The sequence below is a fragment of the Mytilus edulis genome, chromosome 5, assembly GCF_963676685.1.
Source record: "Mytilus edulis chromosome 5, xbMytEdul2.2, whole genome shotgun sequence".
Classification (NCBI taxonomy): Eukaryota; Metazoa; Mollusca; class Bivalvia; order Mytilida; family Mytilidae; genus Mytilus; species Mytilus edulis.
This window is the reverse complement of record NC_092348.1, coordinates 42,784,081-42,811,381: the sequence shown is the minus strand read 5'-3', so window position 1 is coordinate 42,811,381 and position 27,301 is coordinate 42,784,081. Positions and strand designations below refer to the sequence as shown.

Genomic DNA, 27,301 nt, shown 5'->3' with positions numbered 1-27,301 from the left:
TCAAGCGGCCGGGTCACCTGGGATTAGCGATAAGGTGTATTGCTATTGTTGATTTGACCAGGTGCCTATTTTCTAGATTGTGTTTGACTAGACCAGGTGCCGAAATGACTAAAATACTGATTAAATCATAATGGTAATTAAAAGAATTATTGGTATTTTATAACTCGTAAATTATAAAACGTCTAGTCAGTGCCTGTGCTTTGTGCTTAGATTCAGTACATTTGTATCAGTTTTATAAATTTGTTAATTACGGTTTACCTACTGGGTCGATCTGACTTCACTTTAATTTCGTTTCAACTTTATGATATCAAGTTTAGGTATTGAATTAATAGGTCATCTTAAAATCATATTTATTCTATTTCAAGAGAACCTTGAGATTATGTTTTATGTTTTTAGGTTTTCTTTCTCATCCAAACTCCATTTTGTTCTGTTTAAATGTATTATTTCCCTTTAACATTTTAGGGATAGTCATACTGAAAGCAGAAAAGACAGTCTTAATTTGACTAGTACCGAGATTTAAAAAATGAATTTAATCCTTTACTCATCCACAAATTTGTGACTGGTTCCGCTTAAATGTATTTCTTTTGCTCTCTGAAAAGTACCTTACAACTAGAGGAAAACTCAAAAGAAGTCTGAAAGAATGCTAATCGTAATGGCGGAAGGAGGATGAGCAATTTTTAAAGTTCCCCTAGAAAAACACTACGTTATTAGGGTAACTTATGATATATATGAATCAAATTTGATAAGTGAAAGGGTTAAATGATCATTGTATAAAATAAACAAACCATTTCCTCTCATCAATTTCCTGTAGGTCATGATAAATAATATATATTTTCCAGAAAAATGCTATTTTGGGTAGTTTTGTCCAGTTCAAGGCAGTAAACAGCTCAAAACTTGTAGTGACAACATATGAAAAGTGTGTAATTATGTCCAGTTTCAAAATGTTAATATACTAAAGAAGGGCCTGTGTCAAAATAGGTTATGTATTTTTTTTTCATGATCATATGAATTTTCTATCATTTGTTTTGGTTAACTCTTTAAGCCTTTAGTTGCGTTGTCACTGTTGGTAGACTGCCCCGAGGACATATATCACATGTACAACAATGTTAAGGATTATTTCCCAAACACATATTTACAAACTTGTTCATATTTATATCATGACAATCATGTCAATAGTCACAATACACATGATACATGTAAATTTTTTGATCAAGCCATTCCAAGATATTCCACACTCTGGCACCAGAGTCTTTCCCGTAATTGAAAGATGAAGATCATAATATTTCAATGAGTAATGACAAATAAGACATCAGAAAATGTAACTTAGAAAACATTACCTGACATTTGTGCAATCAAAGTTTAAGATAAATACTGCCAGAAGTCTATAACTCGATGAGGTGTGCAAGCTGTACTACATTATCAGTCTTCATGCCGAGTGGCAGCCCAGGCTGGTAAAATTGCTCTCGGGCCTGTAAAAATCAGACCTACAGACCAACAGAATCAAACTAAAAATTTTCAAAAATTGAGCTGTGGGCCTGTATATTTTGCAGTTCAGCGTGAAGACTGCATTATACATGTCCATCATTACATTCACCAACATAAGATGTATATATGTGAGTTAGCAATGTGTAATAGTCCTTTTTGTTCTTAGATACTCACAAGACTGAAGACATCTGTAGATCATGCAGATTAAAGTTTTTTTGATTTATCATGTGTTGCTAGATGAACATTCAGTGGCAAATATATAATGCATATCCCATCAAAGAGTTGATAAAGTGTTATTTAACATCAGAGATCGTAACATTCATCCTGAATACGTGATGTAGTGGATTTAAAGTCCCCCTTCCGATCTGCTGCCGCTGCTAATTTTTTACATCATGATCACACACTTGTAAGAAAGGGGTTTGCTGTTGGTCATTCTAGGTATTATTTTATATCTTTATGACCCAACATAAACTTTAAGATTGATCAAGCGTTTGAAGAATTTAAATTAAATTGTCCTACAGCAAGGTTTTTGAAGTAAAACTTTTTCATAATATAGCATAAATACTACTTACATACAGAATATACTGTATATTTATTACTCATTTGTTTACAAAGATCGTGATTGCAACTTTTTCTACAATTTCTACCTATAAAATTTATATGTCAATGCAAACACATGCATTTTAATGGATTAATGTAACAATATCTGACTAAAATGACAATCTGTGTTTGTCCTCGCCATCAACTGAGGTAGTATTACCATCACGATCTCAATTAAGCTGCATCTAAGATATTCGAAATTGACGAGGGTATTAAATTATTCCCCCCCCCCCCCCCCCCCCTGTTGATTTTGCTTTAAATTATTATATCTGCAGAATTCCTGTGAATAACTTGAAATTTGTAAATTGTAACATATATTCTTAAAATAAATATAATAGAATATTTATTATGATTAAATTCATTCCTATTCAGGTTTTACTTGTAACTGTATATATGGATACACCAACCTCAGACCCAACTTTTTAATTACATTTTTTTTACAATTAACTTAAAACCCAAATGTTTATTGTATTAAGTAGTGAGCTTTTGAACTACATGTGACCATTTTTTCTAAGGTTATACATGTATACATTAAACCAAACAAGAAAACATCACATAGTCCAGTTAATTTGGTCTTGAACATGCAAAAAATATGGTGGAGTTGCACCAGTTTTATGGCACACACACACACACACCCTTTCCATCTTTGTTTACAGTATCTAGTCATACATATATGTTGTATAAGTAAAGCACATCATAAAAAGTCTGCAACAGGATCGTGATTAAATTTGAACTAGGAAAACAGATAGCACATACATGTACATACATGTACATGTAATTTGTAAAGCTAGATAACAATGTGCTGGCTAATATCAATAGAAGTTAGCCAAGGTAGCCACATGTGTTCAATGGATCCTGATGCTCAAGAAAGTAAATTAACCAGAAACAGCCCTCAGAACAGAGTTCATTAATTCAAATCAACTTTATGATTTATTTGTGACATCAAAGACAAATGTATTTCAAAGAGATGTTAGTGTTTCAATTAAAAAAAAAGATTGATATGTACTATACAGAAAATGTATGGCCTAATTTTCAATTATACAATGTATTCTGTCTAAAATTTACTTCTTGACCTAATCTAAAGTAAAAATGTCTTGTCCTGTCCTACTTTAAAATTTAGGGATGATTTGCTAAGGCCACCATAAGCAATGTTATACATGTACAAAAGTTGACCAGCAAGTATTTAGAACAATGCAAAAGTGTGCTAAATAGTATTTCATCATTTCTTTTTTAGGTGAAATGAAAAATTGTATAGATGGATAAAAACCGAAAGGAGAAACATAAGCATCTCAAAGCTGTTGAGAAAAAGATTAACTTTGTGGAACGAGATGAAGATGAGATGCCTGTTTTCAGTGGTGCTGTTTTACATGTCTTGTCCTCAAACGGTCTGACAAGCTGTGATAAAAGTGGAATTATACAAAAGGGAAAAATTATTAAAAACAATGATATGGGAAAGAAAGACATTAATTCGTTTGTTTTATCGCAGGCTAATATTGATAATCGCCAAAATAGGGACAGTTGTTATTGTAAAAATATGAATGGGTTGGATGCTATGGAAAATGGGGCTGCACAGAATAGGAATGATCAAGAATCTGGTACTACTTCCAAGAAGCAAACAAGAAAAATCCAAAATGGTGGATCTGATGTCACCTTAAATGGATTTAACAGTTCTCCAGATTCAAGCCCAGTCAAGCCTGAAGCATGTGCATGTAGCAAGACTGTTAATGGAGATGTGCAGCACTTTTCAAATGAGACCAAGACAAGCCCAAAAAGTCCAGCAGTGCGTCCAAAGTCTATGTCCTGGAGTAGAATGGTAAAACAAAGAAAGGAAAATAAAATGAAAGAAAGAAATGGAAAAGGGAATAAGAAATCACACAAAAGATACATATATCCTGAATTGTGTTCTAGTTCAGAGGAAAGTTCTGATGACAATGTTAAATCATCTGATAAAATCACAACACTTGAAGGGCACTGTGAAAATAATGACTATAAAATAAAATCAATAAATAACCAAAGTTTGAAACTGTATGGAAATAACTTGGTTAGTGAGGATGGTACAGAAAAGTTATCATTAGCTCAATATATGAAGCCTGTAACGGTACCAGTAAATAGAGAAAACGGTCATGCACAAAATTTGCCTAACTCTCAACCAGATTTAACGTTATTGAGGGTAGCACCCTTAGCTGTTCCTGAGGACAGTGATACTGGACATTCATCAGTCTCAAGCTCAGAGGGGAAAATGAATGGATCAGTCATAGAAAATAATATTACCAGAAGTATGTCACAGGAAAATATAGACCATGAACAAGTAAACACTGTTGAAGAGGGTGCAATAGCAGGTCCTAGTAGTTCTTTAGATCACAGAGAGATGGAAAGAAATATTCTACCTCTCTATAGAAATCCTAGTATTGATAGTTTAGAAGAAGTAGGGGATTATATAGAAACAGATTTCCCATCTAAAGCCAGTCGACTTTTATTTCAGTCTAGTTCTCGTAGTTCGTCTCCATCAACTGATGAAGAAGATGAAGGATATGGAGTTAATAAAGCAAAAGATAAGGTGCTTTTGAACTGTGATGAGGTCGAACAGTCTTTTGATCCTTCTTGTCCTCAGAATCCTCCTAGTCATAATGTAAATCCTGATCACTTGAAGCTGAAAATCCTTGAGCATGTTGAACAAAATAGTCCTTCAGTACAAAGACCAAACTTTGATAGTGTTAATCATGCTGCCCATAGAATTGCTAGATTGAGTAGCGGTGCTGGAAGTGAAAGTGAAAAAGGTGGTGTCATAGGTTCAGACTCGTCATACGTGTATACACCTGAAACTGACTATCAGGAATTTATAGACTCTGATCTTCCGTCTTCAGAGGCAAACAATCATTATGCCGGAAACAGTGATAGAGATTATGCAATGCCGCCACTTGGCAGTTATGCAGAAGAATATCTTGATACTGATTCCAATTTAGGAGCAAGTAATCACCTTGTTGGCGCAGAAGGCGGGGCTACTAATAATCTAAACCTTGAAGGTCGTTGTTATCCTTTTGATTATATTGACAGCAATATGGAGGTATACGATCCTCATTGTGATCAGCCGGACGATGACAATTATTTGCTTCGGGTTATTTATAAACATGAAAAAGTACCCATTGCTAATTTTCAAAACTCTGAGAGTAATAAACAAGAAAAGATATTCTGTAAACTTTCTCTGGATCGTGACAATCGATCGTTATCTGCATCTTCTGAGGAGGAAGAAAATGCACTCCATCATTTCTGTCGTGATACACCTGGTCTTGCCTCATCTGCTCAGCAGACGAATAATGATTGCTCAGATTGTATGGGTGTAGAAGATTTAGAGAATTTAACTCATGCACTGCAAAATGCTGTGATTATGCACCTTCCCTCTAGGCTTGAAGAATCATCAGAGTGAGTAATGTTTTTTAACATGTGAACATGTATATATTTTTTTTACCATTGAACAAACTTTGAACTGACAACTTACTAGATTTATAACCTTGTAAATGACAGATTAACTGATTCGAACTATGTCACAAATTCTTTAGTTTCTATGCCAGTTTTACATCTTTTGGCTTATCTGAGTCTTGTAAGTTATTTGAAAGGTCACATTATTTCGAACACAGAAGTTCACCAATACATTGTTTCATGTTTATAACAAAATTGAAAAGAAAACATTAAATCACTACACACACATAAAAAAAGCTAAGCAACAGCCATCATCTCCTGTCTGACAAAATTTTTATGAAGAGTTATGCCTCTTTTTATGAATATTACTTGTTTTATAAATATATTTCTATCATCTAATTACAGGGAAAGTTGTGAAGACCCAATATATGAAGAAATAGACAGCTTAGATTCGTTTTTATCTACCAGTGATAACAGTCTACAGGTGGTGGAAGAAGAACCTTGTCATGGACCCAGAACTAAAGTTAATGTAAGTTTAGTGTTATAGTTATTGTCAATTATTTAGTTTAATATCATTGTACACAATGGTACATAACTATAGTATTAATGAATGGGTATTTTTTATAATGGCCCTGTTATATGTCCAAGGTCTGCAATAATGGTCATGGAAGTCTGTAACGGCCGGAGGCAACGCCGAGTGCCATTACAGACATCCGAGGCCATTATTACTGACCAAGGACATATAACAGGGCCATTATAAAAACAGCCATTTCTTAATACATTTATTAACCAACTGAAAAAAAGTGTATGTGTTGCTGCCAACTTGATGTACTGTCTTAATCTTTTAATGACAGTTTAGTTTGAAAAAAAATAATTTGTACTTCACCAAGATCAAGCTTTAAATATACCAAATATCCAAGATATTAAGTTGAAAGAAGTTCTATGTTGAAAAACAGGATGAACAGTGATCCCTTTATATGGTTCTTTAATGTTTGTTGCTGGTTACTAAATTAAATAAAATACAAAAAGGTATTATTCTCTTTACAGCTTAATTTTATTAACTTTATTAAAAACCCTAACTGGGCTTAATACAGACAAGCTGGGCATTAATACAGGGCCATTACAGAAAACCAGGGCCATTACAGAAAAAAACAGGGCCATTACAGAAAATATGTTATTTTTAATAACCAGTCATTTTTGGCAATAATGTACTTAGTTGGTTAATAAATATTGTTGCATCACTACCATGACTACAGCATCGTAGAACATGGGTGCAATCATTACTGTGTAATAAATGGATTTCTAATAGATAGATAGTATATCATTGATTCATGATACAAGGATTTCTATAGAGAGGTAGAATATTTCTTTCCACCTCTCTATGAGTAAGGGCACTACTTGGACCTGCTACTAGATCCTTGATTCATGATACAAGGATTTCTATAGAGTGGTAGAATATTTCTATCCATCTCTCTATGAGTAAGGGCACTACTTGGACCTGCTACTAGATCATTGATTCATGATACAAGGATTTCTATAGAGAGGTAGAATATTTCTATCCATCTCTCTATGAGTAAGGGCACTACTTGGACCTGCTACTAGATCATTGATTCATGATACAAGGATTTCTATAGAGTGGTAGAACATTTCTATCCATCTCTCTATGAGTAAGGGCACTACTTGGACCTGCTACTAGATCATTGATTCATGATACAAGGATTTCTATAGAGTGGTAGAATATTTCTATTCATCTCTCTATGAGTAAGGGCACTACTTGGACCTGCTACTAGATCCTCGTCAACAGTGTTAACAACAAAAAGATGCAAAATTAAAATCAAAATCTTATAAAGCCAATACAATGAACAAAAAAAATACACAGAACATTCATTGTGACATTGATAACTATTTCCATGTACATATTGCCAGTATTTTCTTAAACAAAAAGACTAATTTTAAGATGTATTTCTGTTATGCCTTATTCTTTGCTTTTTTCCAGACTCTTCCTAAGTATGAACGTAGAAGACGTAAAGGCCATAGAGGATCAGATGTGGATAAAGTGATGATCTGGAATGAATATGAGGCATATGTTTTACAGGTCAAACAGATTGGAACGTCTGCTTGTGGTCCTACAGCTGTTCTTAATATATTGGTAGGCTATACTTTTCAAAACAATGTAAAATACAAGTGGGTGGTTGAGCTATCTATATTATAACACCAGGTTTAACACACTATTTTCTTTTAAAAAAATGCCTGTACCATGTCTAACAAGAATATGACGGACTATCTAAACCTTCCTTAACCAACTTCTGAATTAACATGTACATGAAATATTTTGCTTTAGATTGTAAAGCTCCATTTTTGTGCCTCCTGGAAGTGTTTACTGTCTTAACACAAACCCAGTTAAGCAAAATGCATGACAAAAAACATTTGAATATGGAAACAAATCATGAAAAAAACTCATTGAAAGTTTTCTCTTATGATTTTCTGTTTTTGGAGATTTTTTATCGCTGCTGTGTAAACTGATCTATAGAATATTTTTTTTAAAAGTTTAATTACATTTTTCATTTTCTATTTGTTTATCAGAAAGCTTTTGATTATCAAGTTGACAAAGAAGAAGTATGTAAAAAAGTGACTACAAACCTAAGAATGGAAGCTGCGCCAGTACCATATTATCTTTTCTCTAGATACAATGCAGGTAAGATTTAGTATAATAGTGACACCATATTATGTGAATTCATTTCTGGTATTATTTTTGGGATACCAATTTATTCATGAATATTGTAGCCACAGGCCAACCAGAAATTTAAATGTTTAATGAATTACAAATTTTATATAAGCTGGTATATCATGTATGAATTTGACAAGACAATGAAATCAAATATCCACAAAAAAATTATTCAATCCACGAAAATTAGTACCCACAAAAAAATGAATGCACAGTATTACTGTTTTTGATGTGTAATCACTTTAAAATAGTTGTCATGAGGTATATATGTTCAACATCTTTTTGTGGTAACCACTTTGCCTATCTTGTAGTAGTGTGCTTGCCTCAAATGCTGGAGTTAGTTAATCCTCTGGTAGGTCAAAACAATGGCTAAAGAATTGTTCTTTGCTACTTTTTAACTAAACACGCTCACTTAGGAGTAAGACTGGTTGACTAGGATTTAGAATGACGTGTTCTCTAGGAAGACATTTTTTAATGTGTACAAGGACTGCCTGTTTCTCAGTCTTATACAATTTATTTAAATAAACAGTGAAATGTTTATAACGTGTAAATGTTTTAGTAAAAAGTTTGTGTTCAAAAGCAAGTTAACAAGAATAATTTAAAAATGTTCAGATGGAAACTATTACATTTTATTCTTCCAAACAAAGTTTTATTAAAACAATGGAAAATATGCCAAAACTGAGACTGTAATCACTGTAATATTACAGAAGATTATGAACACTTTTTTATTACATGCCACTTTCTTGATAAATTTTGGAAAGACATATTTAATCTGTTAGAAAAAGTTAAACTTGGAAAACACATTTTAACACTAAAAAATTTGATTTGGGGTTACAAAAATAAATGATATAGAATATTATGATATTAATTTTTCTTCTTACGGTTATTATATTTTCAATTCACAAAATACACTATTTGTCAGAGTTTAGAACAAAGAAGATAAATGTATTTTCTGTTTTTAAAACTGAGTTTAGAAATAGGCTCCTTCTACAAAACAAATTTTTTAACCATGAAAGAAAAGGAATATTAGGAAAATTATTTAAGTGTATTTGAATTGTTTGAACTGACAACATGGTTGGTAAAGTTATCATTGTGTATTAATTAATTTATTATCTAATTTTGTATTTATTTATGATGCTTGATCAGTTGATAGACATTAATTACAATATTTATATTATAATCTGGTACGAGGCATTATACATTACAAAAAAAAACCAAAAAACAGCATAGTTGTTCTTTGATTACCGTACGACTATTATTCTTTCAAATTATAGCTGTCTTACCTGAATAATGATGTAGATCAAAGATAATTACAATCTTTTTCGATATTGATTGAAAAAACCGTTATCCGGAGACACATGGAAACTGATAGAAGTCATCCCAAACTCGGATGAACTATGAAAATTTTCCGAAAATAAGGCCAGATAATATAAATACTTTAATATAATTAGAATAGCATTATTTATCTATATTGATGTAATATTTATAATATTTTGTAAACGACTAACAATATGCAGTTTATCTACCTGAAGAATCCATGAACTTCTGGTACTAATGAAACAGGGACCTTCACTGAGATAGCTGTGTCAGTGGAGTAATTGTTAACAGCGAGCAATACTGTTGTTGAATAAAAAAAAAAAAAAAAGTTAACAAGAATGTGTCCACAGTACACAGATGCCCCACTTGCACTATCAATTTCTATGTTCAGTGGACCGTGAAATTTGGATAAAAGTCTAATTTGGCATTGAAATTAGAATGATCATATCATAGGGAACATGTGTAATAAGTTTTAAGTTGCTTGGACTTCAACTTCATCAAAAAACTACCTCGACCAAAAACTTAAACCAAAAACTTTAACCAAAAATTTTAACCTGAAACTTGCACTATCATTTTCTATGATCAGTAGACTGTGAAATTGGGGTCAAAAATCTAATTTGGCATTAAATTTAGAAAGATCATATCATAGGGAACATGTGTACCAAGTTTGAAGTAGATTCAAATTCATCAAAAACTAACTTGACCAAAAACTTTAACCTGAAGCAGGACAAATGGACTAACAGATGAATGGACAGACGCACAGACCAGTAAACATAATGCCCGTCTACTATCATAGGTGGGGCATAAAAATGTGTGAAAAGGTTTGCCTATGTACTGTTCATGTAACATATTGTGTATCAAAAAAGAATGGAAATGTGAAAATTTAAATGGTTTGTGGAAATTAAGTCGATATGATTTAAAATTGTTACTGATCAGTGTAAAACACAAGAAATTTAACACTATTATGTCTATTTATTTAAAGGTACAACTGCAGATTCTTTAATAGATGGGATAACAAAGCTGACTAAAGGTACAATAAAGGGTCGATTCTTCCACTTCTATCCGGCTAGAAAAGTGCAACTATTGAAATGGTTGGGATATTGGATGAGGAAAGGTTTGTACAAATTTAATAAATTAAAAACCAAATGAAATTGATTGACTTGCATCATGAAAAATAATAATATTAAATTATTTTTATTTTATTTTTTAGTTAAATGTCAAATTCATATTTGAAATGTCTGGACTAGCTTACAATTTATACATTCTATCGCAAGGGGGGGGGGATAAAACCTTTAAGAAAAATGTTTCTTCAAGATTCATTAACAAACCTATTATAAAGTTATCTTGAATTGCTTGTAATAAATTATGAATACTAATACAGTTAATAGACAGTCAGTAAATGTTGAAAGAGCCTAAACTTATGTTATCAACTCTTAAAGTTTTTGAATTAATTTATTGTTTAGTGATATATTGACATATCACTTTCTTGTCATAATAACATTTTTGGACTCCTACAATAATTGTGAAAATAAAATTTATTTCAATTTGCAATCTGAAAGAATAAGAGCGTTCAATAGATTTTTTGAATTATTTATACTGAAATATCTGATTTGTTTTCTCAGGGGCTGTGCCATTAGCTACACTAAATCTACAAAGGGGAGTTAAGCCAGGATGGACAATCCCTGATGCTTGGCATCACCAAATGGTTTATGGTGTTAGTTCTAAAGGTTTGTACCTTATGGTTAGGCTAAATCTATAATACTAAAATTACGAGGTCCAATTTGTCAACCGTCATCGGGTAAAAACGACAAATCAAAGAATTCAACTCTATATATAGCTAATATAGGACAATGGTGTAGATTAAAAATTACACCACTCCAGACCTTTTTGTTTTCCACATAATTAATATTGCCAATAATTAACAAGTTCCGGGTCGAATCCGATACCGATACCAATAATATATTCACCTGTTACCTATTACCTTATCTGTACGTTCCGCATTTGACAGGCACACCACCAAACGGTGTATTTAAGATTTTGCTATACACGGGTCATAATCAAAGGGTACGTTCCGCATTTGACAGGCGCACCACCAAACGGTGTATTTATGATTTTGCTCTATACACGGGTCATAATCAAAGGGTACGTTCCGCATTTGACAGGCGCACCACCAAACGGTGTATTTAGGATTTTGCTATGTACACAGGTCATAATCAAAGGGTACGTTCCGCATTTGACAGGCGCACCACCAAACGGTGTATTTAGGATTTTGCTAAATACACGGGTCATAATCAAAGGGCAGACACTACTAAATTCAATCTTTGTCAAATTTTTCCCTATTGTAGTTTTATTCAGCAATCAGCAAGACTTTCTAAGATAACTAATATGGGACAATGATGTAGATTAAAAAATACTCCATTCCTGGATAGCCAGGACCTTTTGTTTTCCAAATAATTAATATTACCAATAATTGACAAGTTCCAGGTCGACGGGTTCAAACAGAAAGATTTGAGAGCAGAGAAAACTGTGTATCTTATAATCGACATGACTTTATCAGATGACAATACCAATTACTAAAATAAGGCTTAGGCATAGTTGTATACTTTAATTCAGTTACGGACCAGCGATATCACGGGTGTGTACTTGTATTATTTAAGGGGACCTTAATGTCTAAGTAATCTGTCTAGTTTGACTAGCCTGACTGAGGTTGTGAGTTTGAACCCGACTTTTGTCAAATATTCAACTAAACTTAATGGACAAGGATTTCAAACTTTCTTGCAAAAAAGTTGATTGTTCTCTGTTGATAATCTGGTTTCTTCCATCAATAAAAAATGGCCTTACAAAATACCCAATGTACTGTTTAACAACAACAAAAAAGCAGACAAATTCATTTTTAACTCTTGAATTTTTCAAACAAAAGATAATGAACTTTTTTGGGGAAAGACGTCTTCGAGCCGTCAATAGTCCATTTGCCAATTACCGATTTGATTATATTATTACCCACTTTTTAAACGAATTACACCCTTTGTGAATCGTAGACTGGTTCCACACCGGACAAAATTGGCTTTTGCCAATACAAAGCATAGCAAATTGAAAGTAATGTATCGGCGGTTCAACTAATTTTTCACGAAAAACAAATTCTGATGACAAAATTATTTAGCTTATTAACAAATTAATGTAATTAAAAGATTTAAAAACCTTAAGATTACTCACATTACGCACAGGTTAATTTGCTCTTTCTGGTAGCTCCCTATTTTAAAAAAAAATGAATGTCCCTCATAAGGGAGACAACTAAAAAGGGATCTCTAATAACAGGGTTATTTGATGGGATTTGGCAAATAGCCTATTCCCTATGTGGTTGGCAAGAGTGCCAAGCCCTTGCGTCAATCTATTTGTTTTTATTGTTTGGAAAACCCCCCAAAAAATCTTACTGAGATTGATGAGAAGGAGACACACATATGAAAAGATTGACTTAAACACTTTTTAACACATTTCTGTTCCGTTTCTCGTGAAATCTTCGCATCTTGAGCTCTCTCTACCTTACACTGTTTACGTTTCTTTTACAATCCGGAAAAATCAGTATTACGAAATTTTATAAATATATCCAACCTACAAGGCTACATGGTAGTGACGTTATTGTTGGAATGCCACACTACGTAGAAGCAGGGATATCCCGTTTACTGATTATTAAAACCATTCTCAAAATTCGTGTTCTAATTAAAAATCCGTATTTGTTTAATTTAAACATAATTATGTTTGCTGTAGATGATTCAAACATCAACATGAAGTGCTTTAATTTGTAGGTCATTCAACTTGCAAATTTCGCGGTAAACAATGCTAATGGGGATACATGAGATTGGAGAGAGAAACAACTTTTTCATACTTGTGTAAAAGTCTGTTTTGAGAATCTTTCTCCAATACAGGAGCACCTCAATTGATGAGTTATTATCCACTGAAATAAAAGTTAATGTATCTGAACACTTGAAATGTGACATTTAGTATATGATAAGTAGTCTTCCATTTAAACAAAATTTTGTGAACCAACATGATCATTGTAATGGTAAAAAAAATATAAAAAAATAAAAATGGTGCATGTTGTAGTTTAAAGGGAAACTTCGCAAAAAAATCAAAAATTGATATTATGTTCATTCTGTATAAAAATGCTCAAATTCATAGATATTAAAGTTTTATTCCGCTAGATAAGCGATCACCATCGATTTTAAATTTAGAGTATCAATTCTCTGCATTCGGCCATTTTGTCTTCTTTCCCGATTAATAACAACGATATGTCTATAAACCACAAAGGAACAAAACTACAGTAACCGATGTAGTCGTAATTGCGTGTCGATATCTTGTCAATCGTATGGTTGTTTTATCCGACTTACTAACTTGATACGGAAAATATTCTTATTTTTTTTAAATTACCATGGTCTGTTGTTTTTAAACTGTTGATATTGGAATTAGGTAAAAAGTCAAAGTTGAAATCATACATAAGTGTTCCGTGAAAATTGTTTTCGAAAATCTAATTTGTTCATAATTCTTTAAAGTAATAAACTTTTTTCAAATAAATTCTGATCTTCCCTCATCTAATCACCAGCATGGCTAAAGGTATTACTTCCAAAGGTATTGTGAGGGGTGTGAGGTGACACGTCCAGGTATTCAAGCGATTTCCTGTCGGGCTTGCAAGTTCATGCATCGTTTCACTTCTGCAGGTATTGATCAGTGTACACGGCCGATAACTTATAACTTTCCATTTTGAACTATCAGATGTATAATATACAACTCTGTCTTACTTGTCATTACTAATCTCATACGCTTGTTTTTAAATAATATTTCTGGTGTAAAGAATATTATTCATAAAAAAATAAATAATACCCTAAAAATAAGATTTGATGAAATTAAAATCTATTTGAATATTTTTCCAAGGGTGAATTTGGGAAAATGTAATATATATACTCATTGTCAATAGTGAAGGACAGATTAGAACATACCAGAAATATTGATTTAATAAAATGTACGCACTTGTCGTCGATTCATTTATACGACTGGGTAGAAAGTTACGGAACTATAGCGCAATTTAAAATATATACATGTATACATTGAACATAAGAAAAAAACATATATTTTGAATAAATTGGGTAAAAGTTTTGTAAATAGACTAGTCCACGTATGCCAACAGTATGTTATCATCGAATGTCGATAGACTATTGTATACCAGAAGAAGAAGAAAAAGAACTAGATTTGCAATTGCTAGCAATAACGGATGGCACCCTTGTCCCCCATTGCCAGGAAAGCGGCAGCCATTTTGAAAATTCCGAAGTCAAAGAGTGCATCTACATATGCAAGTCATCATTTTTGTAAAATTTCATTAGGTTTGGAGCATTTTGAAATTTTGGACAATTTTGCTGTTTCCATGGTTACGGCGGCCATTTTGGAAATTCCAACTTCAAAATGCATCTCCGCACATGTCAGCCACTATTTTTGTAAAGTTTTATCCAGTTTGCAGCACTTTATTTTTTTTGGAAATTTTGAACATTTGTGCTGCAACCATGGTTACAGTAGATAATTCCAAAATTCTAAAAGCAGACATCTCATTGCCACATGTCATGTTATATATCAATACAGTTTCATTTACTTTGCTGCACTATTCTCTGAGAAAATGCAGATTTTATGCATTTTTCCATAGGGTCAATGCAAAACTTGGCCCTAGTTTCCATGACAACGGCGGCCATTTTGAACTATCCAAATATTGTTTTGATATCTTGGCATACTGGGTCACATTTTCATAAAGTTTCATCCAGCTGGATGTTATAATGAAAGAGTTAGAAATTTTGATATTTGAGCTGTTTCCATGGTAACGGCAGCCATTTTGGAAATTCCAAAGTCAAACTGCAAATCATCTCATGCCAGTTACCATTCCTGTGGAGTTTCTTCCAGTTTGGAACACTTTGAATATTTTCGGATTTTTGCAGTTTCCATGGAAACGGCAGCCATCTTGACCATTCCAAAGTCAGGTGCACAACTTCATATGCTGGTCCACATTATGGTATAGTTCCATCAACATTGGTCCATACAATTCCGAGAAACTGTGTGGACAAAAAGTGTTGAAGAAGAATAATAAAAACTAGATTTGTAATTGCTAGCAATAACGGATGACACCCTTCCCCTCATTGCCAGGTGAGCGGCAGCCATTTTGAAAATTCCAAAGTCGAAGAATGCATTTACAGATGTCTAGTTACATTTTTGCAAAGTTTCAATAAGTTTGAAGCATTTTGAAAATTTTGATATTTTTGCTGTTTCCATGGTTACGGCGGCCATTTTCAAAATTCCAGCTTCAAAATGCAACTCCGCACATGTCAGTCACTATTCCTGTAAAGTTTCATCCAGTTTGCAGCACTTTATTTTTTTTGGAAATTTTGAACATTTGTGCTGCAACCATGGTTACAGTAGATAATTCCAAAATTCTAAAAGCGTACATCTCATTGCCACATGTCATGTTATATATCAATACAGTTTCATTAACTTTGGTGCACTACTCTCTGAGAAAATGCAGATTTTATGCATTTTTCCATAGGGTCAATGCAAAACTTGGCCCCAGTTTCCATGACAACGGCGGCCATTTTGAACTATCCAAATATTGTCTTGACATCTTGGCATACTGGAGAACATTTTCATAAAGTTTCATCCAGTTGCATCTTATAACGAAAGAGTTAGAATTTTTGATATTTTTGCTGTTTCCATAGTTACGGCAGCCATTTTAAAAATTCCAAAGTCAAACTGGAAATCAGCACATGCCAGTGAACATTCCTGTGGAGTTTCTTCCAGTTTGGAACACTTTGATTTTTTTCGCATTTGTGCTGTTTCCATGGAAACGGCGGCCATTTTTTACCATTCCATAGCAAGGTGCACAACTTCACATGGGGGTCCTCATTATAGAAGAGTTCCATCAACATTGGTCCATTGGATTCCAAGAACTCGTGCGGACAAAATTTGTGCAAGAAAAATAATAAGAAACTAGAATTGCCATTGCAAGCAATAGCGGATGTCACCCTTCCCCCAATTGCCACTAAGCGGCAGCCATTTCAAAATTGTTTAACAGCGAATGCACATATATGCATGGCAATACATCTTTCTGTAAATTTTCAGTACATTGAGAGCATTCTAAAAAATTTCACAATTCTAATGTTTCCATGGCAACGGCAGCCATTTTGAAAATTTTGAAGTCAAAAGTCTCATCTTTTCTTGCCACTTAACAAAAATATCAAGTTTCATTAAGTTCAAAGCATTTAGAGAATTTTTGACTTTTTTGCAGTTTCCATGGCAACAATGGCCATTTTGGAAATTCCAAAGTCAAAATTCTCATCCAGACTTGCCAGTCAACAATCCTATTAAGTTTGATCAATTTAGGAGCATTTTGAAATTTTTGAAATATTTGGTCCTGTATCCATGGTAACAGAAGAGTTCCAATGATTGTCAAAATCATTCAAAACCTGTATATAGTGGACAACTATATTGTGTAAAAATTTGATGATTTCAAGTTCTAGCATACCAAAATTATTTACCAAACCCTGAGGTTTTTAGAGCATTTTGACACTTATGCACTGTTTCCATGGTAACGACAGACATTTTGGAAATTCCAACGCCAAATTACGCATCTAACAAAGTTGCTCATCGTTGCTATGAAGTTCGAAAAAATTTGGAGCATTTTGAAATTTTTGAAATTTTTGGGGTAGTTTCCATGGCAACATAGTGGTTCCAATGATTGCCAATATCATCCAAAACCAATATATGGCTGGCACCTACATTGTGATAAAATATGATGATTCTGAGTTTAAGCATCTCTAAATTATTCACAAAACCAAAAACTGGAATTTTTCACAATTGTTTCGTTTCCATGGAAACGGCAGCCATTTTTTATGGTCTTAGACCCTACTGCAACCCGAAATTTTGTGTTCCTCCTTATAGTGAATTATCATTAAGATTAATTCCATTTTACTCCAAAAAAGCTGTCGGACAAAAAAAGGTGGAAGAATAATAATAATAACAAAGAAACATAAGAAAAGCAATATGTCACCCGACATTGTCGATCGGGTGACATAACTAGATTTGTAATTGCTAGCAATAACGGATGGCACCCTTGTCCCCCCATTGCCAGGCGAGTGGCAGCCATTTTGAAAATTCCAAAGTCAAAGAGTGCATCTACACATGCAAGTCATCATTTTTGTAAAATTTCATTAAGTTTGGAGCATTTTGAAATTTTGGACAATTTTGCTGTTTCCATGGTTACGGCGGCCATTTTGGAAATTTCAACTTCAAAATGCAACTCCGCACATTTCAGCCACTATTTCTGTAAAGTTTCATCCAGTTTGCAGCACTTTATTTTTTTTGGAAATTTTCAACATTTGTGCTGCAACCATGGTTACAATAGATAATTCCAAAATTCTAAAAGCAGACATCTCATTGCCACATGTCATGTTATATATCAATACAGTTTCATTTACTTTGCTGCACTATTCTCTGAGAAAATGATGATTTTATGCATTTATCCATAGGGTCAATGCAAAACTTGGCCCTAGTTTCCATGACAACGGCGGCCATTTTGAACTATCCAAATATTGTTTTGACATCTTGGCATACTGGGTCACATTTTCATAAAGTTTCATTCAGCTGGATGTTATAAGGAAAGAGTTAGAATTTTTGATATTTGAGCTGTTTCCATGGTAACGGCAGCCATTTTGGAAATTCCAAAGTCAAACTGCAAATCATCTCATGCCAGTTACCATTCCTGTGGAGTTTCTTCCAGTTTGGAACACTTTGAAAATTTTCGGATTTTTGCAGTTTCCATGGAAACGGCAGCCATCTTGACCATTCCAAAGTCAGGTGCACAACTTCATATGCTGGTCCACATTATGGTATAGTTCCATCAACATTGGTCCATACAATTCCGAGAAACTGTGTGGACAAAAAGTGTTGAAGAAGAATAATAAAAACTAGATTTGTAATTGCTAGCAATAACGGATGGCACCCTCGTCCCCCATTGCCAGGCGAGGGGCATCCATTTTGAAATTTCCAAAATTAAAGAGCGCATCTACAGATGTCTATCAACATTGTTGTAAAATTCCATCAATTTTAGAGCATTTTGAAATTTTTGATTTTTGTGTTGTTTCCATGGAAACGGCGGCCATTTTGAAAATTCTAAAGTCAAATACCAACTCTTGATGTGCCACTCGACATGTCTGTCAATTTTCAGAAAGTTTGGAGCAATTTGAAATTTTTGGACATTTCTGCTGTTTCCATGGTAACGGTGACCATTTCCAAAATTCCAAAGACACCTACCACATTGACACATCATAAGGAACATACCATTAAAGTTTTAATGGTAGGATATACCATATTAAAAGTTTAAATACTACTTTAAGATTTTTGCCCATAGGGTTTAATGCTAAACATATTTAGTTTCCATGGCAATATAGTAGTTCCAAAGATTCCCAAAATCATCTCAAACCTGTATATGGTAGACACCAACAATATATAAAAATTTGATGATTTTCAGTTCAGGAATATTCAAATTATTCACAAAAAAACAAAAAAATATTTTTTACATTTGTTCTGTTTCCATGGTAACGGCGGCCATCTTGCATATGCCAAAGTCTGCTGCACAACTTCACATGGTGTTCTACATTGTGGTATAATTCCATCAACATTGGTCCATTCAATTCCGAGAAATAGCGTGGACAAAATGTGTGGAAGAATAAAAATAATAAGAAAAAAAGAAACGTAGAATAACAATATGTCACCCCAACTCCGTTGAGGGTGCCATAATAAGGAAAAAAAGAAACGTACAATAACAATACGTCACCCCAACTCCGTTGAGGGTGCCATAAGAAGAAGAAGAGAACCAATTTGATTTAAATACAGGTCGATGTATAACTTTTGCTTTGGTTCATTGAAGTTGTGGACATAGTAAAATCACAGATTTATATTTCAATAAGATTGTTCTCGAACAAAGGAAGGAACTCATCATAATTGTTATATATGCCATTGGACGAACACTAAGTATCCCCAAGGGATGTGAATATTTTGCTGGGAAACTATTGAGTATCAAAGTTTCAAATTAATTTCGGGATATATTATCTTTCTTGGTATTCAATAACAGAAAAAAAGAATAAATTACTTGTCCGCTGAATAGGGGTATTCTTGTCAGATAAAAGACTTTTAGTTATATTTAAAAAATAGGGAAATATGACATTAAATTGGTTCTTTCTTTTTTTTTAAACATCGTTTAAAAGATGTGTGTCAAAGATGAACGCCACAAGAACCCTGTAATACTAGTACGAGAGTATAACATGTAAACAATCCTTCTCAATAATATGGTTGTATTGGAAATCTTTTCATACAGATTGACAACTCATGGTCCAATATGCATGTAATATTTGCCACATGACGCCCATAGTGCTTTCTACCATCATCATCTTATTCTTTGATATTGCTGTAAACATCGATGGTTCACACCCAAACAAAATGGAAGTAATGTACCTTCAGAGCTTCTCCGTGTTATGCACTTGTGAAACTTAATATATAGACGAAATTTCTGTATTGAAATGAATCTACATCTCACAAACAGGATTTTCAAATAACGATTTTGAGTAATCACTGTAATACAAACCAATATACACGTATGGCAAGATATAACCATGAAGGAATTTATTTTTTGTCAGACGCAAGAACTCATCACTATCATAAACGTATACGTATATATGCATGCAGTTTCAAATATCAAGAACAAGCGGTCAATGTCGATAGTCCGTTTTCTAACTGTTCAGAGTTAGACATGTCACTTGTTCATTCTTGGAAGCCTTCATATTCCCCGTCCAACGATGGGAACTCTTGTTGATTGTGTTGACTATAAATGCTTGCATGGTAATTCTGTCGTTTATCTGTACAAGTGGTTGCATTTCCTCTCCTTTCCCAACAAACAAACGAACGAAACGCTACTAGTCTGCTTTCTCTGGAGCTCATCCTCAATGGCGCTTATACGTCAGGAAACTTACATGTATACTAATAATGATTGTTTCAAGAACAACGATGTATGGACGAACTATTCCAAATTCGTCCATATCAGTTATGCATGACTAACATATAAGTTTTATTACAACTACTGTATTACTTATTTTGATTGATGACGGCTATCATGTTCAATATTGCACAAATATTGTCATAGCATTTAAAAAAAAGATGTACAAAAATCCTCAAAAATAATAATGCCTTAGCTTAGTTAGATAATTGGTATTCTTTTCAGAAAAAGTTCGTGTAAATGATTGTCCAATGAATTTGATTATGTGAAAATGAAATGTTAAAAGAAACTAAAAAAAAAATCATGCATGTTGTATGTTGTATTTTTTTTTCAATTAAAAACTTTAAAATTGCGATTGTTTTATTAGCATTTAAACACAGCCAGATTTGAATACAAGTTAAGAAATTCCAGTAAAGTCAATGATATCAAACAGATGTGCAATGGTATATCAAATTGGGTAATATTGCATTTAGTTTTTATTAAAGATTAAAACTAATATTTTTTACTTCATATTTGAATCTTTACGCCAATTGCCGCTAAGAAAGTAATCAAAAATTGTTTCCTTTTATTTTTATACACTTTCGGAATTACGAATCTGAATTTTATTTTCAATTAATTTACACAATTTTTTAAATTATTGTATCTTTATTCTCATCGTGTATTAAATCTTAGTGTATTTTAATTAAATACAGCATACTCTTTCTAATCCTTTCTGTTTATCCTTTCCAAATAACAACATTCATACCTGTGTACGCTTGAACTTACACCTGCGGCTAAATAGCTACAAGGTAAACGAATTGACCTCAAGCCGAGAAATATACAGTGACCTTTACAAAATAATATACACACTCTGCTCACACATTAGTTGCATTAAAATGATTATCAAAACAATAACGGTAAATAGAACTGAAATATTTTCAGTTCAATATGAGTAAAAATGTTTAATAAATATTTTATGAAAAAAATCTCAACAATAATTAATGAAATTTATTCGAAAACATTTACTAGAGATAATTTTATAGGATCAATACAAAACGGTATATGCATATTCATTTTCGTTCATTCTTATATTGTGGTTAATAACTACGACCATTCGTCAGCTGTGCGCTTTTAATTACGTATATTGTCGATAAGCTATAAGAGTTAAACAGATTTTATTTTTTCCCAGAATTCAACAAATCGGGCTAAAACGTCACGACCCACTCGAGAATTCAACCAAAAAAGTTACAAATACTTGATTTTCTCCGTTATTAGAAGGAATATAAATTTAAAACTTTGCAAATGTATTTTTTATGTTAAGATGAACATAATTAGATGATAAGTAAAAAATTGCGGAACTTCCCTTTAAGCCTATTTATTCATGAAATTTACAATATATCAAAATGTAGGATCTGGAAACAAGCTTCACACAGCTTATATCAATCATATTGGTTTTTATAAGTACATGTATCTCTATGATGAGAGTTATAACTGAGACCTTTATCAATGGAAATTTAAAACTGAATAGATTTTTCAGTCCTCACTTGAGAAAAAAAATTAAAATCTTAAGAGTACTGACACAAAAAAATTGAGAATGGCCCTAACCTGCAGTTCAGTGGTACACAAATAAAATTTTGAAAAATATTGTAGTAGTTGTTAAATTATAGAATTCAGTTGAATTTTAGATAACTATAAACTTTCAACTTTTATCAAATGTTTTGATTGAGAAGGTACAGATCTCTCCCATTGGTCCAAATTGACTCCATGATGAATTTTTAACTAAGGAAATGAAATAACATAAAACAACAATTGATTGCAATATTGTCAAACTTTCTACATGTTCTACCTGTTCTTTTGTTCATTCTTTGTATGAAGACTATCAAAAGATACCCCCCCCCCCCCAAAAAAAAAAAATTAGAAACAAGGGCCGTCTTTCCCCTCAGAGCTCTTCAGCTCTTTGATTTATGAAAAATGATTGCAGATTGAATATAATTTCCTCAAGGAGAGAATTTTCTTGAAAAAATAATACTGCCACATTTTTTTTAAGCTCTAGCTTCTTTAGAATTTATTTTACGAATAACTGAGTTTGATTAACCTGTGTTTTAATTATAGGTGTCCACTTGACAAATCCATTGGAGATTGTTCCAGAGGAGATAATAATGGAACAGTTGACAAGTGATTCTGTCTTATTGATACGGAGACAAGATGTTGTAAACAGATTCCGGGACTGGGCTCCACTCAATGAATTCCTGAAGAAAAGTGATGACCGATGGCAGACAATGAATGTTTTAGGTTTGTTAGAGATAATATAGGTTGATAAAAAAATTAAATGTTTGGGTATACTTTAGGCTTCTAAAAGGGTGAAGAAGATTTGAAAAGAGGGGAGGCAATCAGAAACCTTCATTGAAATTTTAAAGAATGACAGGATGCTGCAATGGTCAAAAGAAAATAACAAACACACAATATTTCCCAAATTAATAGACAGAAACTAAATATTGGGAAACATGAACCCCCTAAATGAACTTGAATGTCACTCAGGTGCTCTGGAAGGGTAATCAGTTCCTGTTTAAGAGTTTAGGTACCTGTCACTACAAGGAATATTCATGAATCTGACTGTAAGCTTTTTAAAAACAGCTATATAAAAAAACAGTATATACTACAAAAAGATAAAATTCTCTATACAATTACAATTGCAAATTATAATTGTTAATTTATTTCTTTTTAATTGAGTAGTGGTGTTAATAGTTGTTAATTGCTCAGGCTCATAATTACCAATAATAATTAAATTGTTTATAATTTTATAGGTCAGGTTGTAAATGTTTTAAGAGAGGCTTGTACTGCACTGTCACACCAAGGACCTCGGTATAGAGCACAGTTAACATCACATATAACGATACCTGCTGCATATAAAGCTGGAATCACTTTATTTGTTCGTCAGAATACAGAAGTTTGCCAGGAATTGTTCAATGCACCTGATTTAGAACTGATTAATTCAGAAGAAACAGAAGAAGGATACTAATGATAGAAATTGTTATTTATAATTTAATTTATGCAGTTTTTTGGCCAGTTTATGAGTTACTTTATTCAAATATTCCAATCCCCGTTCCCATTGGACTGATAGATTTTGTTGGGTTATTCCTGTAAAATTTATGCCTTTATTCAGAATAGAACTATTTTTTTCATATTCAATTGATACACAATGGCTTTTTTTGTCTACTATCTTTCACTTAGTTTATAGTCACTGAAAATAATCTTACTTATTAGGTACAAGTGGGATCACTTCATGACTATCTATATTTTGTGTGCATGCATTTCTCAATGCGTTAGAAAACATGACAAAATATTTGTCTCTGAATATTTATATTATTTGTTTTTTATTAGTCATCGTAAGAAGTTGTATAAATTAAAAGTTAAATAAACAGTTACATTTAAAAAAAGTTCTGAAATGTTACTTGTATAATAAAATCATAACTTTTTATAATTTGTGCATAATATATTTTACAAATTTCTTAAAATATTGGTTATTAACAACATTTTATATGCCTTCATGTTTTTTACTAGAAATACAAATCTCATCAATCCCATCTTATTTTGAATTTTGATATTGCTTTAAAAAAAATGTCTAAATTTCTTAAAATATTGGTTATTATTGCGAACCCTATGATAGTTTTCCATAGATTCACCTGCAAGTTACCTGTCAATTTAAACTTTTGGCAGTTCTATTGTCCCATCTAACAAATACAACAGGTATTGTTCTCTGTGTAGTTTATTCACTGGGACCTTTAAATTTCTTCCAAGAGAAATATATCACTCATTGATTAATTTACCTGAACAAAAAATTGAACTGTCAATGATGAAAAAATACTTATACCAATACTAAGTAAGGACTCACAAAACTGCATGTGGTGTTGTATTTATTCAATACCAATAATCGTTTTTAATGTGTTCAATATTAATAGTGATTCAAAAATTAAAAGTTGATTTCTGATCAAATATTCAATATTTTTGTGTGTTTGATAATTAAAAATATGAATATTATTATTTTTAAATTAAGGTCTTTATAAACATAAGTCTATAAATGAACAACAAAAAAAAACCATGTAAATTCATAGGAAAATACTAAAAAATGTGTCTGAAATAAACTTTTTATTATTAAACCAGATTTTATATTGAACAGATTGAAAATATATTAATGATATATTGAATAAATATAATATTGTATACAGTTTATGTGAGTTTATAGAAGTATTTCAATAAAAAAAGAAGGTAATTTTTTGGTCAGGTAAATTAATCAATGAGTGATATATTTCTCCTAGAAGAAATTTAAAGGTCCCAGTGAATAAACTTCACAGAGAACAATACCTGTTGTATTTGTTAGATGGGACAATAGAACTGCCAAAAGTTTAAATCGACAGGTAACTTGCAGGTGAATCTATGGAAAACTAAGATAGGGTTCGCAATAACAACATTTTATATGTCTTCATGTTCTTTACTAGAAATACAAATCTCATCAATCCTATCTTATTTTGAATTTTGATATTGCTTTAAAAAAATGTTAGATAGCCTATTTTAATTAATTGTTTACTTTGTATGAATATCTTTAACCAAGAAATCCAGAAATAATAGAAATTGATTCCACATTCAGAAAATGTGAAGTTTTAATTTGTATTTAAAAAAAACAGCTGATAGGAGAAATAAATTAAGCCTCCCTAGATAGAATTTATCCAGACCAGGTTATAAGTGTAAAAATAATAATATATTCTTTATAACCATGACCTGAAATTTATTATAAAAGGCAGTATTTGTTTAAACTTGTGATTGATATCTTTTATTAATCTTGTGAAAATGAAATTCTAGTTCAAAGCAGTGCTGGATCCTTATTGTAATAAATTGTATTTCAGTTTGGTCAGTAGTGCTCTGTTTTAGTAATTACAAAATTTACACAAGCATATTTTTACATGATAAGGAACAAAATATCTGTTTTAAATTTCCTACCCATTTTGGTAAACCTTAATAAATATTTGCCTGTTAAGCAAGGGACAACCAATCAACCAATTTTTAATACAGGAACCAGTTACAAATTCTTCATTTCAGTAAGGGGAGTAACTCATGACATTTATACAAGTACGTAAGAGTCAAATTAATTTTCTTGAATGATTTCCTAAAAACTGTCATACAGCATCTCCTTACAGATGTGGGATCATAGCATGTTATGTTTTTACATTTGATGAATGAATGAATATTTTGTAAGATGTAAATCACAGACATAACCATCAAATTTTGGAATTATTTTTTTTGTAAAGTACCATGCAATGTAAAAAAATTCTAACAATTAACTATGGCCATGGTGTGCAATTGTTCTATGCAGCCTCTGTCAATATATTCAATTGATATATTATGTATTCCAATGTGCTTTAGACACAAATAATTCAACCTGTCTATCATCATTCATTTTTTTGGCTCATGTTAATTAGTGTTGTGTAGATATGGATATTTTAGGAAGTGTGGTACATTTGTATTTTCTAAAGTATAATGAGTGTATTTTCAAGATTTATTACCATTTGTAATTTAAGAATACCTGAGGAGAGTGAATATTTTCTTGTACTTTATTTAACTGTAATATATACCCTGTGTTTGATCATGAAATTTAAAATTGACATTATGAAAACCTTGTTCCGCTTTTGCTTCTCAGGTGATGTGATACTTTTCTATTTTCATCAAGTAAAAATGAGCATGCTTTCAAAATTACTTGAACATTTTTTTCAGAAACTACTAATGAATAGACATACTATTTATTTATTATAATTTGGGAGTAAAACAAATTGTTTATTTTATCGGAATAGAAAAATCACAAATAATATGTGTTTATGGTTACTTGTTCTGTTATTTTGTTCATTAATAACAATTGTTGCTCCAAATTGGTAGTGAAAATAAATATTGCAAAAATTGTGACAAAATAAGTTTCTCTAAAATTAAAAAAAAGTAGAAATTTAAAATTAGATAGCATAAATGTATGGAATATTTCCTGAAATAGCAATAATTTAAATAATTTAATGTCTGATCCATTGTACTCTTGAAATATAAATATGTTAAAAGCTATAAAGAAAGCTGGTTTGTTGATGAAATATTAAGTTTCATACAACAATCAGATTGGAGAAAAACAACTGTTGATCAATGACAATGACATTAAACTGCATTTATGCTCTCTCCTCTGTATGACTTGAGAAACACCTTAAAACAATATATATATTTCATAACTGTAAATTTGAAGTGGTTGGTCCTCTAGCTTTGCATTCAATTATTATCTCCCTTGTTTTCAGTTCTTATCTCCCTTTGATTTGAATGAGTAGCTTCCCTTTGCATGTTTTGCAAGAGCAGGTTCTCTCTGCTTAGTCCTAATGAGAAAATTGTAACCTTTATGCAAATGGCTAAACCATGCTGATATAATCTAACTACCGGTAAAGTTCAATTATGAAAAAGAAATGTTATTAGATTAAAAGTTAAATGTATTTATATTCCCTATAAACTCATGATTCATGTTGCTAGATAAAACCTCAGTTAATTGATACAAAATTCATCTTCAGCAAATAAAATGAAAACTTCCTGAGAATTATTAACTAAATATTCAGCCATTTTAATCAAATGTTTCTCTGTATAAGTATGACCAAATTTTACCATTTTCAGACAAAGTTTTTAGTCATGCA

At 32.1% G+C, this 27,301-nt stretch overlaps 2 protein-coding genes across 4 annotated transcripts in view; one reads left to right on the top strand and one right to left on the bottom strand.

Moving 5' to 3' along the window:
- LOC139523736 (membrane-bound transcription factor site-1 protease-like) overlaps positions 1-490 on the bottom strand; it is a 43,269-nt gene extending 42,779 nt beyond the window's left edge. Inside the window, exon 1 of one of the 3 annotated variants that reach the window (XM_071317988.1) lies at positions 259-490. The gene's annotated coding sequence lies outside the window, so the exon portion shown is untranslated. The remainder of the gene's footprint in view (positions 1-258) is intronic. The other 2 variants (XM_071317987.1, XM_071317989.1) reach the window with 2 other exon arrangements.
- Positions 415-26,554, top strand: LOC139523737 (uncharacterized). Its single transcript, XM_071317990.1, has 10 exons — positions 415-712; positions 3,320-5,505; positions 5,908-6,031; positions 7,499-7,651; positions 8,086-8,197; positions 10,527-10,658; positions 11,167-11,271; positions 22,710-22,889; positions 23,402-24,282; positions 24,934-26,554. The coding sequence occupies exons 2-9, from the start codon at positions 3,341-3,343 to the stop codon at positions 23,614-23,616; spliced, it is 3,186 nt and encodes a 1,061-aa protein (XP_071174091.1). The 5' UTR covers positions 415-712; positions 3,320-3,340; the 3' UTR covers positions 23,617-24,282; positions 24,934-26,554.
- The last annotated feature ends 747 nt before the right edge of the window (positions 26,555-27,301 follow it).